This window comes from Panthera pardus, unplaced genomic scaffold (assembly GCF_024362965.1).
Source record: "Panthera pardus isolate Hobbes unplaced genomic scaffold, ASM2436296v1 HiC_scaffold_20, whole genome shotgun sequence".
NCBI classification, from domain to species: domain Eukaryota; kingdom Metazoa; phylum Chordata; class Mammalia; order Carnivora; family Felidae; genus Panthera; species Panthera pardus.
Window position 1 is genome coordinate 60,515,092 of NW_026526766.1, and position 14,580 is coordinate 60,529,671.

Sequence of the window (14,580 nt, forward strand, 5' to 3'; positions counted from 1 at the left end):
ATGGATCATTTTTTATTAATTTATTTCTCCCGGAGTTATTACCCACCATGTGCCAGCTGTCTGAAAGGCCCTGGGGATACGGAGAAGGGTGGCGGGGATAAAATCCAGTTTCCTCCCCCAAAAGAGATTACATTCTCCAATACAGAGCATTATTTTCCTTTTCAAAACGGGCCATTTCTGGACCTCAGATGGTAATGCACAGGGTTTTATGAGTAAAGGTTTATGAGTAAAACTTGACAAGCAAGGTTTTGAAGTAAAAGGCATTAAATTAATTTGCTCCATTTTTTCAGTTTTTCTCATTGTTCTTCCTTAGATTTTCATATGGAAAGACCCCTTGTTACCTTTACCTGGAACACAGAATGCTTAATACAATCTTGTAGAGACCATCTGAGAGTAAACTCACCAGCCCAACAATGGTCTATTCCATTCTCAGATGCCTGAGACTTTACATAGACAAACAAAAGAAGACTGCGGACATTTACTGAGGGCTCATCAGGCCCTGTGCCAAGTGTTTTTGCTCATCTAATCTTCACAACGATCCTATGAGACAGGTGCTTTATTATCCCCACTTTACAGATGAGAAAACTGAGGCTCCCAGAGTGTCAACAAGAAGTCCAAATTCAGCACCCAAGCAGAAGACCGACTCCTGAGCTCTAAACTCTGTCCAGGGTCTCCAGAAATGTCAGCCTCGTGGCCTTTCCCTCCTCCCTGGTAAATCGGGAGATGATCAGGCAGGTTCTCATTTTGTTCTTGAGCCTTCAGGGTAAAATAGCTGTGTGACCGTGGCTTCAGGTCACTGCTCTCTCCTCACTCCTGGTGTGTTTTCAGTTCCTGCCTCTCTCCTGAAAGGTGCACCAGGAGCTGAGTAGGATACCCCAGGCAGTGTCTCTCTAGCAGACAGCTGAGGGGCCACCTTCCCTGAGTGTGGACATAGCGCCTGAGGTCCCCTTGGCTCCTGGCAGCTATGCTTACACTGGGGACTCACAGCAGCCTTGAGGTCAACCAAGACCCCAAAGTCTCTTTTGTTCTAAATGCACAGTACTTACCTCAGCTATGCCTCTACACCACCATGGACATAGGCAGCTTGATTTGTGCTAATGTCACCTTCTAGTAGGACTATTAGATCTAATCTTCTTAGATTTAATCAAACATTCCATCCAGCCTGTTAGGGTTCTTTGCACCTTGGATCTGTCATCCAACATATTTCACAACTTCCAAAATTCCTACAAAGTCTGCTTTTTATAATCTCATTCAAGTTACTGACAAAAGATCAAAGAGAACAGAGGCCTAAGGCCCATCACAAGAGACTATACCTGGAATAGGCTCAGTCTAAGAGGAAGAGCTTATTGGGGAAATAACGACTCACAGGACTGGGCTCCCATTCTGTTGCTTCTTCTCTGACCTGGGGCAGGGGACGGGAGCCAGGGTATCAAAACCCAAAGATTTAGTTTCTGTGCTAGAATTCGTGCAAGTACTTAGGTTAAAACATCATACGGAAAAAAAGATGATTAGATTGGGAATCAGGTGGGGTGCCTGAGTGGCTCAGTTGGTTGAGCGTCCGACTTCATGATCTCATAGTCCATGAGTTCAAGCCCTGCATCGGGCTCTGTGCTGACAGCTCAGAGCCTGGAACCTGCTTCGGATTCTGTCTCTGTCTCTGTCTCTCTCTCTCTGCCCCTCCCCTGCTTGTGCACTCTCTCTCAAATATAAATAAACATTAAAAAAAAAAAGACTTTTAGTTTGGGGATCAGGTGAAGGGGATGGAGCCTTGGCTCTGCCACAAACTGGGCCTCTATTCCCTCATCTGTAAAGTGGGATAATGATAGTTGTTTCACATGGTTATTGAGAAGATTAAATGAGGTAAGGCATTTAATAAAACTACTTTGTGTAGCCTATCACACACCAGACAATTGTAAAGAATTCAGGGGTAGGTACTGAACAGTTGAGAGATTATTCTAAACTTAGGCTCTGAGCCCTGTTCCAGGGCTGGGAGGGGGTCCGAGGTACCTCACCCTTGAGGTCTGGCCTCTCGGCGGGAGAGGCTGTGCCGTAGAGCAGGCCTCCATCAAGTGTGGGTGAGTAGATGGGCAGAGAATTAGCCGACAGGGCTTAGACCAGGAATTAGCCAGTAGGTTTGTTCAACCGAGGTCCCTAGTTCCTCCCAGGACTGTACTGTTCTGAGCCCCGGAGGCTTAGCTCCCCGCAAAGAGGAAAGCGCAGTGAAAATAACACTTCTGCTTCCAACAACCGCTTCCAGTCCTATATTCCGCTCAGACCAGGCAGTCAGAACGAGTCTGAGAAAAAGCTTCGTGAAACCCCCCCAAAGACACAGTGCCGTGACCAAAGTTTTACTTACACAACAGAACACTTTTGCTGCCATATTCTGGTCAAACTGGCCGAGGATGATCCTCACGTCATTGCCCTGCGGACAGAAGGACATGTAAGTGAAGCAGAGTGGATGACAGGCACACCAGGGGGCTTGAGGCCTCGGGCATGGAACATTCTTGCACCCCTGGCTCTGCGGCCAAGAACTCTGCCCTCTCATCCCACCCCAGCCTGGATACTCTGGTCCTCTCTGGGGCTAGCTTCCCCTTGGCTCTTGGTGCCGCCCTCCCTGGCCTCAGGGACATGCCCTGAGACAAGTCTGCACAGGCTGGTGGCTCTGAGGGGTCTTGGCAGCATCCCTGATCTCCTTCCCCAAGGGCAGGCAAACCCTGCAGGGCACAGAGACAGCGTCTATTCTCCTTCCTCATACACGGAATATGACATCCTGGAAAACTGAAGCCAGAGGAGAGAAAGGAGCTTCAAGGTCCCCGGGGGAGTTGATGGCAGAAATAGGGCTGCAGCACCCCCCACCCTCACTCCAGTATTTTAGACTTTTCTATACCTTCCTGGAACCCACGAAGCTTCCCAATTAAGAAGTGCCAGAGTCTCTTTGAGTTCTGAGCTTTGTTCAAATCTCAGCTCCACCAACAAGCCTCAGGGTATCTCAGGCCACTCCTTTTTCCATCTTAGTCTTAATTTCCTCACCTGTAAAATGGGGATAATGCCAGGGCCTAATTCCAGGGTTGCTGGGAGAATTAAATGAGATGATCCTCAAACTGCTTCACACAGTTCCTGGCACATAGTGAGTGCCCAGTAAGTGCTAGCTAGTGTTAGGATTTTATAACCTCCTCCCAACCCGTCTTTAACTCCAAGAAAAACTTATATTTGAAAACTCTGTAAATGGGATTGCACTTATTATCTCTGTGTATTAAACAGCAGCTCCTGCAACTCATTTATTCATTCAACAAACAGTTACTGGGCGTTTGCCTGAGGCTCCGTCCTGGGTTAGGGTTGCCATGTGGGACAGGGATCCAGGCAGGGCCCTGCTCTGTAGAGAACAGGTTAAAGGTGGATGTGGCAGGCAGCATCCAGCCCAGCCCTGGCCCTCCGGCCTGCACCCCACCCCAGTCACTCCCTGCCCTCCACCCTGAGGCTCAGCCTTGCAGGTGGTGCTGCCTTCCCGCCTTGCATCCCATCCTCTCCAGCAGGCCTCAAGGCCCTTTGATGCATAAAGAAGAGAAACATGCCTTTAAAGATCAGTTTTTAGCATCTTTCAAAATTGGAAAGTGCTGACTGGGAGGCCATTTTACTCATCATGTACTTTAGCAAAATAAAAAAGGCTTGGATTCTAAAATCATCCTTCGTTTGCAAGCAAGAATGGAAAGAAGAGGGGGGAAAAAAAAACCCTGCTCTGAAAGGACTTTAAAAGATCGTTAACAGAGCAGTTGAAGGAAGGCAAGCCTTTGTCATCACCATGTCTGCAAGGCTATAAAAAGTCCTAAGCTGCTTCCGTTCTATGGACATGCTCCCAGGCACACTGCAGGGTTTTTCTGCTTGTTTGTTGAAATCTTTTAGCCTTTTTTGCTGCTAATAGTATTCAGCCAGCCAGCCAGCAAACACTTATTGAGCATCTACTTTGTGCCAAGCTCTGTGTTGCTAAACATGGTATAGAAGAAATAGTTTATTGGATTTTAGAGGTAGAGAGACCTTAGTTCAAATCCCAGCTCCACCACTGACCAGCTGCGTGACCCTGAGTCTAAATCCCCTAGAGCCTCAATTCTCTCATTTTCAAAAGAGGGCTAATCCTACCTACGTTGCCGGGTGGCCGGAGGATGCATGCTAATGAAACCCACTCATTAGCTTCCATGATGCTTCCTCCTGGCTCATTCCTACCTCCTGGTCCTTCCTTCTCAGACTCTGAATCAGCTCATCATCTTTCTGCCAGTCCCTGACTGCTGGTGTTCCACACAGTTGTGCCCTTAGCTCCGTGCCCTCAGTACTCTCCTTGGGCAGCCTCATTCACGGCCCCAGCCGCAACTGCCCACTGTGTGCTGTGGAGGCCCGACCACTCTCCCCAGCCCTGACCTTTCTCTAGCTGCCCGCTGGAGCCCTCCACTCGGATTCTCCCAAGTACCTCAAGTTCAGCACATCCCAAGCTGAACGCATCATCTTTCCCAATGAGCCCTTTCCCCGTCCGGTGTTGTCCATCTTTGAGAACCGTGTCACCACCCTCTCACCCACCAGGTTCACTCGCCTCTATCTAACCAGGACCCGCTGGCTACCTGCTCACCAGTGCCACATCAGCCCCATCCCTGCAGCCCCACCCCGCTGGGTTGGCCACCGTCATTCTCAACTCATTGAACTACAACTGCCTCCTGGTTGGGTCCCCACCCTTAGTCCTGCTCCATCTACCCCGGTCTCCATAAAGCAAACAAAGGAATCATTCCAAAATTCAAATGTGATCACATAAAACCTTTCCATGGCTCCCTGAACTTTACAGGTCAGCTCTGAGCTCCGTAATAGAACATTCGAGATGATTTACCAGCCGATTACTGCTCACGTCTTGTCTCAAATCACACTGTTCTCCCCACTCTTCCAGGGTATCAGAACGAGCTGCCTGCGGTTGTCTACAACAGCTCTGCCATTCATGCGTTCATTCATTCGTCCATTTCCCCACCCCAGCCCCTTTCTTTCTGCAAGCTCATCCGTCTCAAATGCCCTTCCCCCTCCCCCCACTCCTTTGCCTGGAAAGCTGCTGCTCACCCTTCATGCTTTAGCTCAGGCACCTCTACTCCAAGAAGCCATCTTTGTCCCATTAGGCTTGGTGGTCATTTGCTCCTCTGTGGGCCCAGAGCACTCTGTGCGGCCCTCTGTCATGGCACAAGTCCACTTGCTTGTCTGTCTTCCCCACTGGACTGAGGGTAACTTGATTCATCTCTGGGTCCCCAGCTGAGGGGGATGGGGCACGCCACATATATCAATAAAAATAGGTGTTGGATGCATGATTAAGTGGGTGAATGCTATCTGAGCTACCAAGCACACTGGCTGGCCTGCATTCCCTTATTCAGTGACTGCTATGGTCACCACCGAACTAATATCCTGCTAGCCTAGGGCCTCAGCATGATCGGGGTCACCACATCTTCATGGTTGACCACCTGACCACCTACCTGCCGATAGATAAATAACCAGCTCTACCACTTATGGACCATTTAGTGTCTCTGTTGCCATGACAACCAAGTTGCATGGACCAGTTGGTTCTGTGCTCCTGGACTGTTAGTACTGGATGGAACCAAGGGATCACTGATCTAGTGAGCCCCTTCCTAGAGAGACAAAAGGCTTCCCCCAAGACTGCACGGCACCCCGCACCCACTGCTCTCACCTTGGTCGCCCTCCGATGGTCAGAGAAAGATCCTAGCCAGAACCAGGTGGTGCCTGCTGCAGGGAGCTATTCACACCCACTCTGATCCTAGCCAGTAAGAGGTGGCAAGATCCTGTAGTGCCTGGGAGGGATGAGCCAGCACCCAGTGCAGCTGAAGCCTGGAATCCCGGGGTGGGCAGTGGACAAAGGGAGATGCAAGTGGCCAGGGGTCCTTAGCAGGAGCCTTGAAAACAGTCGAAAGAGGTTGAAGGGCTTCTCAAAATGGGATATGTGTACTCCCGGAGCATGAGGACTTTTCTTGAGAATATGAAAAGCACGGGTATACCTGGTTTTCCTTTCCAGAGTAGCAATTAATTGGAAGATGCAGGGCTGAGGGGAAATGTTTCAGCGTTCAGGAGTCTTAAAAATTTTTAACACATGCCTGCTCTCACAAAAGTTCTAGAATCACGCTGTTCGGTGTTACATAACTTGTATCTCTTCCTGAGAATCCGGAAAGTAGAAAGACAAATTTTGCCTTGGCAGTGGTCCCTGCATCTGGCCACGCCTCCCACCTCCCTGCCAGGGGTGGAAGCACACTCTCCTTTGTGGTGGGAAGGACTTTGGGGCAGAATGAGGAGTACCAGGGGGGTACAGGAGGAGAGCTGTGAATGCCCCTGGTCATCAGAGGGACAGAACAGAGTTGTGACGGTGCAGAGAACCCAGAATGTGACAGAGGGCAGGGTCCAAAAATCCTGTGCCTTCCCACACACTCTTGATTCTGCAGGGGACCACCAGGGGTGAAAGGTGACATGAGGTGGGACAAAGGACAACTTGTGCTCAAACGGTTAGATCTAAGGTTGGAGACCATATGGAGGCCTATGTTCACACAAGAGGCCTCGCCTACGGGGAAGGGGCAAAAATGGAAGGAAACAGCGACAGGGTGGGAGGTCTGGGGAGGGGTACTCAGCCCAAACCTTGGATGGATTTCCTTTCCTCCTTCCTGGGTCCTTCTCATCTGTTGTCTAGAGTCTCTTTGTCTCTGGGACCCTTAAAGCAAGCTAAAATCACACACACACACACACACACACACACACACACACACACACCCCACATAAGAAGGAAATCCCAATTCAAAGACCTTGTGTATGACAATAAATTCTATATATATATAAAAAGAAGGCAAATAAAGGGGGAGTTTTAATAAAAGATTTTTTAAATGAGAAGAAAAAAAGAAACTAATATAACCTTGTATGTCAACTGTACTTCAATAAAAAAGGAAATTTATGTACAGAGAATAACAAAACAAAGAGCTTGTATATAACCTCCAGTTTGCAGGGGATTCTAGCAAAATAAAAATCAAGCACAATTCCTAAGTGCTTTTCTAACCATGGTACTAAGCAGTCATCAGCCCCACCCAAGGAGAGAGCCGTTATTATTATGTCCACTCCAGAAAGTTTCATGAGTGAGCCGAAACTTTTCTGAGGGTGGCAGACACTGCTGGCCCTCCTGGATACTCCCTCCCCACTTCCCCCCAGCCCCTCCCCCCCCACCCCCCCCCTCCCACCCCCCCCACCCCCCCTGCAGCCAACCAGGACTGTTGCATCCATCCCGTGCAGGGTGGGCGGCTTACAGCTTACAGCTCACTTTCACTGGCTTCTCTGGAGAACTGCCCCCAGCTACAGAGAACTTCCTGGCCCTAAAGGCCACGCTGGGTGCCACATTCTGCAGCACCCAGTGACCCGACTGAGGTCTCGGAAAGGTGGGACCAGCTGTGTGGTCCAGACACCCCGGGGGGGGCCAGGCTAACATGGTCTCCAGCCAAGACAGCATTCTGGCCCAGCTCCCCTCTTGCCTTACCCTGCCTCCCTCCCTTCTCCTGAGCGTGCTCTCATAAAGCTCTTTCACCAGAACCTCGGGCTCTGTTTCTAGGGAGTTCAACCTAAGGCACCAGGTCACACAGGTAGGCAGTGGTGGTGCCGGCCTCCACCCCGGCTGGGCCCAGCCCCAGAGCCTGAGCACTTGACCACTGCCCCTATATATATTCTCCCAGGCTGAGCAAACATCCAGTCTGCAGCAACAACTCACAGAGGAAAGTCCCGCAGACTTCCGTGTGGAGGCACTGGAACAGCAGATGTGATCCTGAGGCGTTAAAATAGCTGGTGTACATTTAAAACAGCAGGAAAGCAGAAGGCCACCCCATCCTGCCTTCCCCGTGGCAGGGGTGTGGGGTCCCGCTGGAAAGGCAAGGTCAACCCGGACACTGGGTTGTCTGGCATCTCCTGCCGCCTGTGCACCTGTCTTGGCCCACATGTGATCACTTCCTGGTTTCTCAGGTGCCCAGCCCCACAGACCCACTGGGCTGCCGAAAAATCAGATGAAACTGTGTACAAAAGTTGTGGAAAGGGAGGAGGTATGACAAGCCCCAGGGCGGTCAAACTTTTAGAGGCTGGCCGTGGTGGGGCTGGGAGGTGGCTTGACTGGGGCCAGTGGGCACTGAGGAAGGGGCCAGGGACTCAGGCCACTCTCGCCCCCTGACTCTGGCTGTGAGACCTGGGATGAGTCCAGCAGGGTTAGCCTAGATGCTTCCCAAAGTCCCTCCTGGCCCTGACACACTGATTCCATACCTGGAATGAGTACTTTTATTTAGCTCAAGTTAAGTTTTTCTTAGACCCTTTTTTTCCCTCACCAGAGAAATGTCCTTAAAGGCAGAGAAGCAAGAGATATATATTCTTGTTGTTGTTACAACAATCTTTTTATTCTGATTAGCCCTCCTGTTTATTTTTCATTTTTATCTATCTATCTACCTAGGTGATTATGGTTGACACACAATGTTATATTAGTTTCAGGTGTACAACACAGTGATTCAACAAGGCTGTACCTTAGGGAGACATATACTCTTAAAGAAGAGAGCAAAGAGGGAATAGCCCATAGCAGCCCACTGGGAAAGCATGCCATTTCTGGAAAGTTTATTATTTTGAAAATTCACATACATTTAGCATTCCAATAACATACCTATGTTTATCTCAAGATAAAAATAATGCGTTTCTCCCCATGTTTCTGAGCAAAACTGGCCTGCTGGAATGTACCACGTTTATTCTGTAGCTCTGCATCCCCTCGGGGTGCCTATATGAACTCTACTTTCCGGGAGCCAAGCAGCATTCTGGCCTATAGGGTGTGGGGAGGGGGGACTTCCCACTAGGCCTCTCTCATGGAGCACGGGGGGCAGCAGTCCACCCGAAAGTCTGTTTTTGTGGTCCTCCTATGATAGGCAGACAAATGGTCCCCCCAAAGTGTCCATTTCCTAATCTCCAGAACCTACAGGTATGGTCTGTGACGTGCAAGGGGGAGTTAATGTTGCAGATGGCATTAAGGTTGCTAATCGGCTGGTTTATAAATTAGGGAGATTTTCCTGGGATCAGAACCCTGAATGATAGGCTAGAGGCTACTCCGGGGAAGGTAGAGAAAGCAAACAAAATGAACAGAGCAGGACAGTGGAAGCCTGGCGCTCTCCCCCTCACAGCCCGACGCTTCAGAGCCAGCACCATGGAAATACCCAGGGGCAGACTCCGGGCCCCCGCCCAGTCCTGCCTGGCAACAGTTAACTTTAAAGCCCCATGTTCGGAACAGGCCTGGAAGGAGCCTAAAGGCCTCGGGACTCCATCACACAGAGATGGTTTTTCTTGACTTTCTTTAGGCGAACTTTGGTACATATCTGCTAAATCAGCCTGATTAATTTCATTATTTGGTTCCTCTGTGTTCTTGCTTATTTTTGCCTGGGTGATCTGTCCAAGACTGAGAGAAATGTTATGGCTCCCAATGCTATTGTGTTTCTGTCAATTCTCCTTTGTATTTTAACAGGCTTTTCTTTATATATTTCAGTGAGATGTAATTTAGAGCAATAATGGTCCATGATTGTGTTATTCTCATGGTGAATTGTACCCCTATCTATAGAGAATGACTCTCCTTAATCCTGTTTAATGCCTGTACCTTGAATTCCCTTTGGGTCTCAAATGAACACTGGGGTTCTTGCTTCGGTTGGGTTTGCCTGACCTATCTTTGGCTGGTCTTTTACCTTTGACCTTTCTGTGTCACTTTCTCTGTTGTCAACAGCTATAGTTAGTCCTTCAAAAATACAGTTCTCTGTCTTTGCCTTTTGATAGGGAGTTTGACCTCTTTGAATTTACGGTCAGAAGGACTGTATTTGGTCTACAATTATATGTTATGCTTTCTGGTTTTCACATTTTCTTTCTGTTTTTCAGTATGTGGACTAGGTTTTCCCTGCTTCCCTTTTCTGTGCTTCAGAAGCTTTGGGTTCTATTTGCATTATAGTATATTTACCATCAAGTTATTCAAAGCCTTCTTTAGCTTGTATGTTTCTCCTTAGGAAACTCATGAACAAAATGGTCTCTATTGAGTCCCTCTGCTACTTAAGACCAGGAGGTTACCACCCATATTTTTTACTTGCCCACTTCTTTGGTTACGTTAATGGAATATGGATTTTAACATCTCAATTATTATTACCAGATGTATTTTTGCACTCTATGTATATGTACGTTTGCTTTCAAAATGAACTTTTGCATCTATATACCATTTAAAATTTTTTTTAATGTTTATTTATTCTTGAGAGAGAGGGAGAGACAGAGAGTGAACGGGGAGGGGCAGAGAGAGAGGGAGACACAGAATCCGAAGCAGGCTCCAGGCTCTGAGCCGTCAGCACAGCACCCAATGCAGGACTCGAACTCACAAACCGCGAGATCATGACCTGAGCCGAAGTCGGACACTCAGCCGACTGAGCCACCCAGGCGTCCCAGCATCTGTATACCATTTTAGAACAATTATTTAGACTCAGCTCTCTGTCTATGGGTTCTGGTGGCCCCTGATCAGCAGTTTCTGCCATGACCTCAGCTATGAAGTTTGCCATTGTTCTTGGCTGGCTGATGTAGGACTTCAAGGATTAACTTCGAGAAAGGCACCTGGCTGGTATGCCACATGAGCTACACACATGGGAGAATGTCTCCCAGCTGCTCCATTGTCTCTGGGATTGAACGCTGCAGAGGAGTTGAGGTGGCCTGGTTTTTGCACTTTTGTGGGAAATTCGTTTTCTTCTGGCCTAGATACTTGTAGATTTCCCCCTTTATATTTGTACTTCAAAGCTTTTGCTAAAATGTGTGTTGGTATGACTCTCTTTTCACCAATTCTGCTAGAATGTGGGAAGGCCAGCTAGACGCACATACAGTGTGCACATTGTACATTTCCTCATGAAATTGTCGATATGGTACTTCAAAAATGGTTGACTATTAGCAATTTTGTCAATCCAATCTAGTAGGACCCTCCTGAGCCCCTTTAAATTTGTCTTCTGTTTAGAAAACAAACTTCTTATTTGAGAATAGTTTTAGAAAGATAACAAAGAGAGAAGGTTCTCATATGTTCCTCACCCAGGTTCCCCTATTATTAATATTTTATGTTCGTGGGGCACATTGTTATAATTAATAAACCAATATTGATTATTATTAGCTAAAGCCCATACTTTAATCAGATTTCCTTAGTTGTTTTTTTTTTTTTTTTTTTTTTTTCTCTAATGTCCTTGCTCTATCCCTGGATTGCATCCAGGGTAACACATTATATTTAGTTGTCATGTCTCCATAGGCTCCTTTTGGCTCAGACATTCCTTATTTCTGAAGACCTAGACAGTTTTGAGGAGTGTTTTGGGAAATGGCTTCCACTAGAATTTGCCTGATGTTTTTCTCATGGTTAGGCTTAGGGCATGGGTTTGGGGAAGAAGACCCACTGAGGTAAATTGCCCTTCTCATTTCCTCATATCAAGGGTGTAGCCTATCACCGTGACTTACTGCTATTGATGTTGACCTCGGTCACCCAGCTGAGGTCGTGTTTATTAGATTTTTCCATCATCAAGCCACTCTTCTCCCTGCTTTCTACAGTGGACTCTTTGGAAAGAAATCACTTAAGAAGCGGGTCATTCTGCTCTACCTCCATGGACCTGAAATATCTACGTAAATTATTTGGAATTCTTCTGTATAGGATATTTGCCTGATCTTTCCCATTTATTTATTCAATCATTCACAGCAGTATGGACACATGGATATTTATTCTATACTTTGGGTTTTAATCCAATACTGTTTTATTTTATTGCTGAAATTGTCCCAGCGTTGGCCACTGGGAGCCCTTGCACTCAGCCGCACTCCTTTACTTTCTGGCACTAGAAGATGTTCCAGGATCATCGTGCATATTTCCTGCCCCAGTCCTAGAGTCAGCCATTTTCCCAAGGAGTCCTGGTTCCTTTTCCTATAGAACGGTATTAGAAACCAAGTCCGAGTGCTAGGTGCACTCACTGCTAGTGTGGAGCCTGTTTTGTTTTGATTTTTGTTCTGTTTCATCTGTCCTGGTTTTCCCTTAGGATCTCCCTTTCCAGTGTCCATAACTATTCTCCCTTCCCTCATTAGATTGATTGCTCTCACCATTTCCTCTGAATTCTGGGAAATATCTCAAGTTTGTCCTTCATACTATTGATCTTTATTTTTCTTGGCATGAACTCTGCTCTCTAATACCTCCAATGCAGATTTTAATTCTGCTATTTGGTATTTAGTTTTCTCCCTTGTCCTCTGAACATCCTTCTCTATCTTATCCCAGAGTAAACCAGAGATTTGCTTTTTCTCCGAGCTTTCCAGAAGTTACTTTACTCTATTCCTGAGTATTCCTTTACTCAGTACTCTATTCCTTTACTCTATTCTATCCTTGTGTTCTCTGTTGGCTTTGTCTGTCCAGACTTGGTATTTTATTTACACACACTCAAATTAATTTGATTCTGGGTGATGGGGAACAAAACAGTGAGCACAACAGACAGAAACTGTTGCCTCCTAGAGCTTATGTTCCAGCGGGAGGAGACAGATGATAAAACGACTAGGCAAAATGAATGGTAGGTCAGATGTTGTGATGGGTTGAATTGTGGCCCCCAAAGATATGTTGAATCCCCAATACCTTGGAACGTGACCTTCTCTGCAGATGTAATTAGTTAAGATGAGGTCATGTTGGAGTAGGGTAGACGTGTAATCCAACATGACTAACGTCCTAATAAGAAGACGATGTGAAAGGAAAGGGGAACATGCCATATGAAGCAGGGACTACAGTTAACGCAGCTGCAGGACAGGGGACACCAAGGCTTGCTGGCAATACCAGAAGTGAAGAGAAAGGCACGGGATGGCCCCACGACCTTCTAGACAGCATGGCCTTGCCGACACCTTGACCTTGAACTTCCAGCCTCCGGAATGTGGGAGAATACATTTCTGTTTGCTTTAAGCCACCTAGTTTGTGGTACTTTGTTACAGCAGCCCTTGGAAATGAATACAGGCGTCTGTCAGTGAAATGGAGAAAATCAGCAGAAAGTAGACAAGGATTTAACTTCTAAATGAAGCATGCAGGGAAGGCCTCTGGAAAAAGCGAACAACTGGGCAAAGACGAGAAGAAGGCTGGAGAAGGAGTCATGCAGGTCTGTGGGGGAAGAGCGCTTCCCCCAGAAGGACTCCTTTGCCAACAGACAGACTGGGCTCTGCACCCCTCCCTCCCCCAGCTTATGTGATGTTGTCATCCTTTCTGGCAGCAGCCGTGCAGGGCGGTGGAGAGACCTGGGCCGCCTAGTCGTCCAGACCCAGGCTTCAATCCAACCCACCGCTTTCCAGCTGGGCGACTCGGAGCGATCCTTAACCTCTTTGAGCCTCGTGTTCCTCATCTGAGATACCGGGATGCAAAAACTCTCTGTCCGAGGGCTCTGGGGAGGGCCGAATGAGCCAGCGGAGGTCAAGGGCTCTGCATTGGCACCTGGCTCTCCGCCAGGGCCCCGGACAGGTGGGCTGCTATTTCCATCATCGGTAATGTCACTCCTACCTCTGGCGGAGCTGGTTGGTCAACGAGCAGAGCACCCAGTTCCTTCCCTAATTTCTCTGCAGACTTTCAACTAGTGCCTCTGCTCTACACACAAAGACTCTTTAAACTTTAAAGCCCAAAGAACTCTGCTGGGCCTCTGAGGCACAGGAAGCTATTTCAAGTGCCCACCCTGGGGAGACGCTGCCCTGTGTGGCAGAACATCATCACAGCATCAGGCCCAGCCGGCTGTTCCCTGCCGAGCAGGCACTGTACCACTCTGGGTCCTCCAGACCCCATAACCCGACTGGACCCTCAGACCACACAGCCTGTGGGCGAACAGCGTGGGCAGATCCCGCCCCAGCCACCCGGCTGCCAACAGGCCCTCCCAAGCTACTGTTTCCTCATCTGAAGCAGCTTGAAGGGCTGCAATGTCACACACAGGCATAGTGTCTGCTTCCCTCGTTCCCTGTCTCTGGGCCTCAGTCTTCCCATCTGTGAACTGGGGGCTTTGGAAGACAAGAGCTTGAAACTTCCATCTGCTCTGACTGGTGTAACCTGGGACCTGCCCAAGATGGAAGGGGACATGTTAGCAGTTGGCATCTGCGGTCTCCAAGCCAGCAGCCCTAAATGTGGGCATGAGGGAGTGGAAGAGAGGGAAAGAGGAAGGTGACAGCTCTAACTCTGTGTGCACCTGCTTATAAACCCCCAGCACCCTCGCTGCCCCCTGGATAAAAGACCAAACTCTCTCAGCTCGGCATTCAAGTCTTGCGGAACCTGGCTCCCAACGCCTTCCAGCCCCAATACTCCAGCCTCTGTGGAATCCCTGCTGATCCTTGCTGAGTGGTGAGCATGGTCGCCCTGCCCTCTGATCTTCACTCCTCCTTCCCTGCTGGGCTCCTGCAGGTCCCCATCCCATTCATCCATTTGCAAGGTGCAGACGCTGTCCCTTCTCTGGAGCCTTGTCTGAACCCTCTCCCCAGGCGGGATGAGTCACTTCCTCCCTCTGTTCCCAGGCCCCT

The 14,580-nt window shown here is 48.4% G+C and overlaps 1 protein-coding gene across 1 annotated transcript in view; it reads right to left on the bottom strand.

Moving 5' to 3' along the window:
* The window catches only part of GABBR2 (gamma-aminobutyric acid type B receptor subunit 2), a 349,708-nt gene that overhangs the window by 159,334 nt on the left and 175,794 nt on the right, over positions 1 to 14,580 (bottom strand). Inside the window, exon 5 of the mRNA XM_019454378.2 lies at positions 2,357 to 2,422. Coding sequence (XP_019309923.1) covers positions 2,357 to 2,422 — 66 coding nt within the window. The remainder of the gene's footprint in view (positions 1 to 2,356; positions 2,423 to 14,580) is intronic.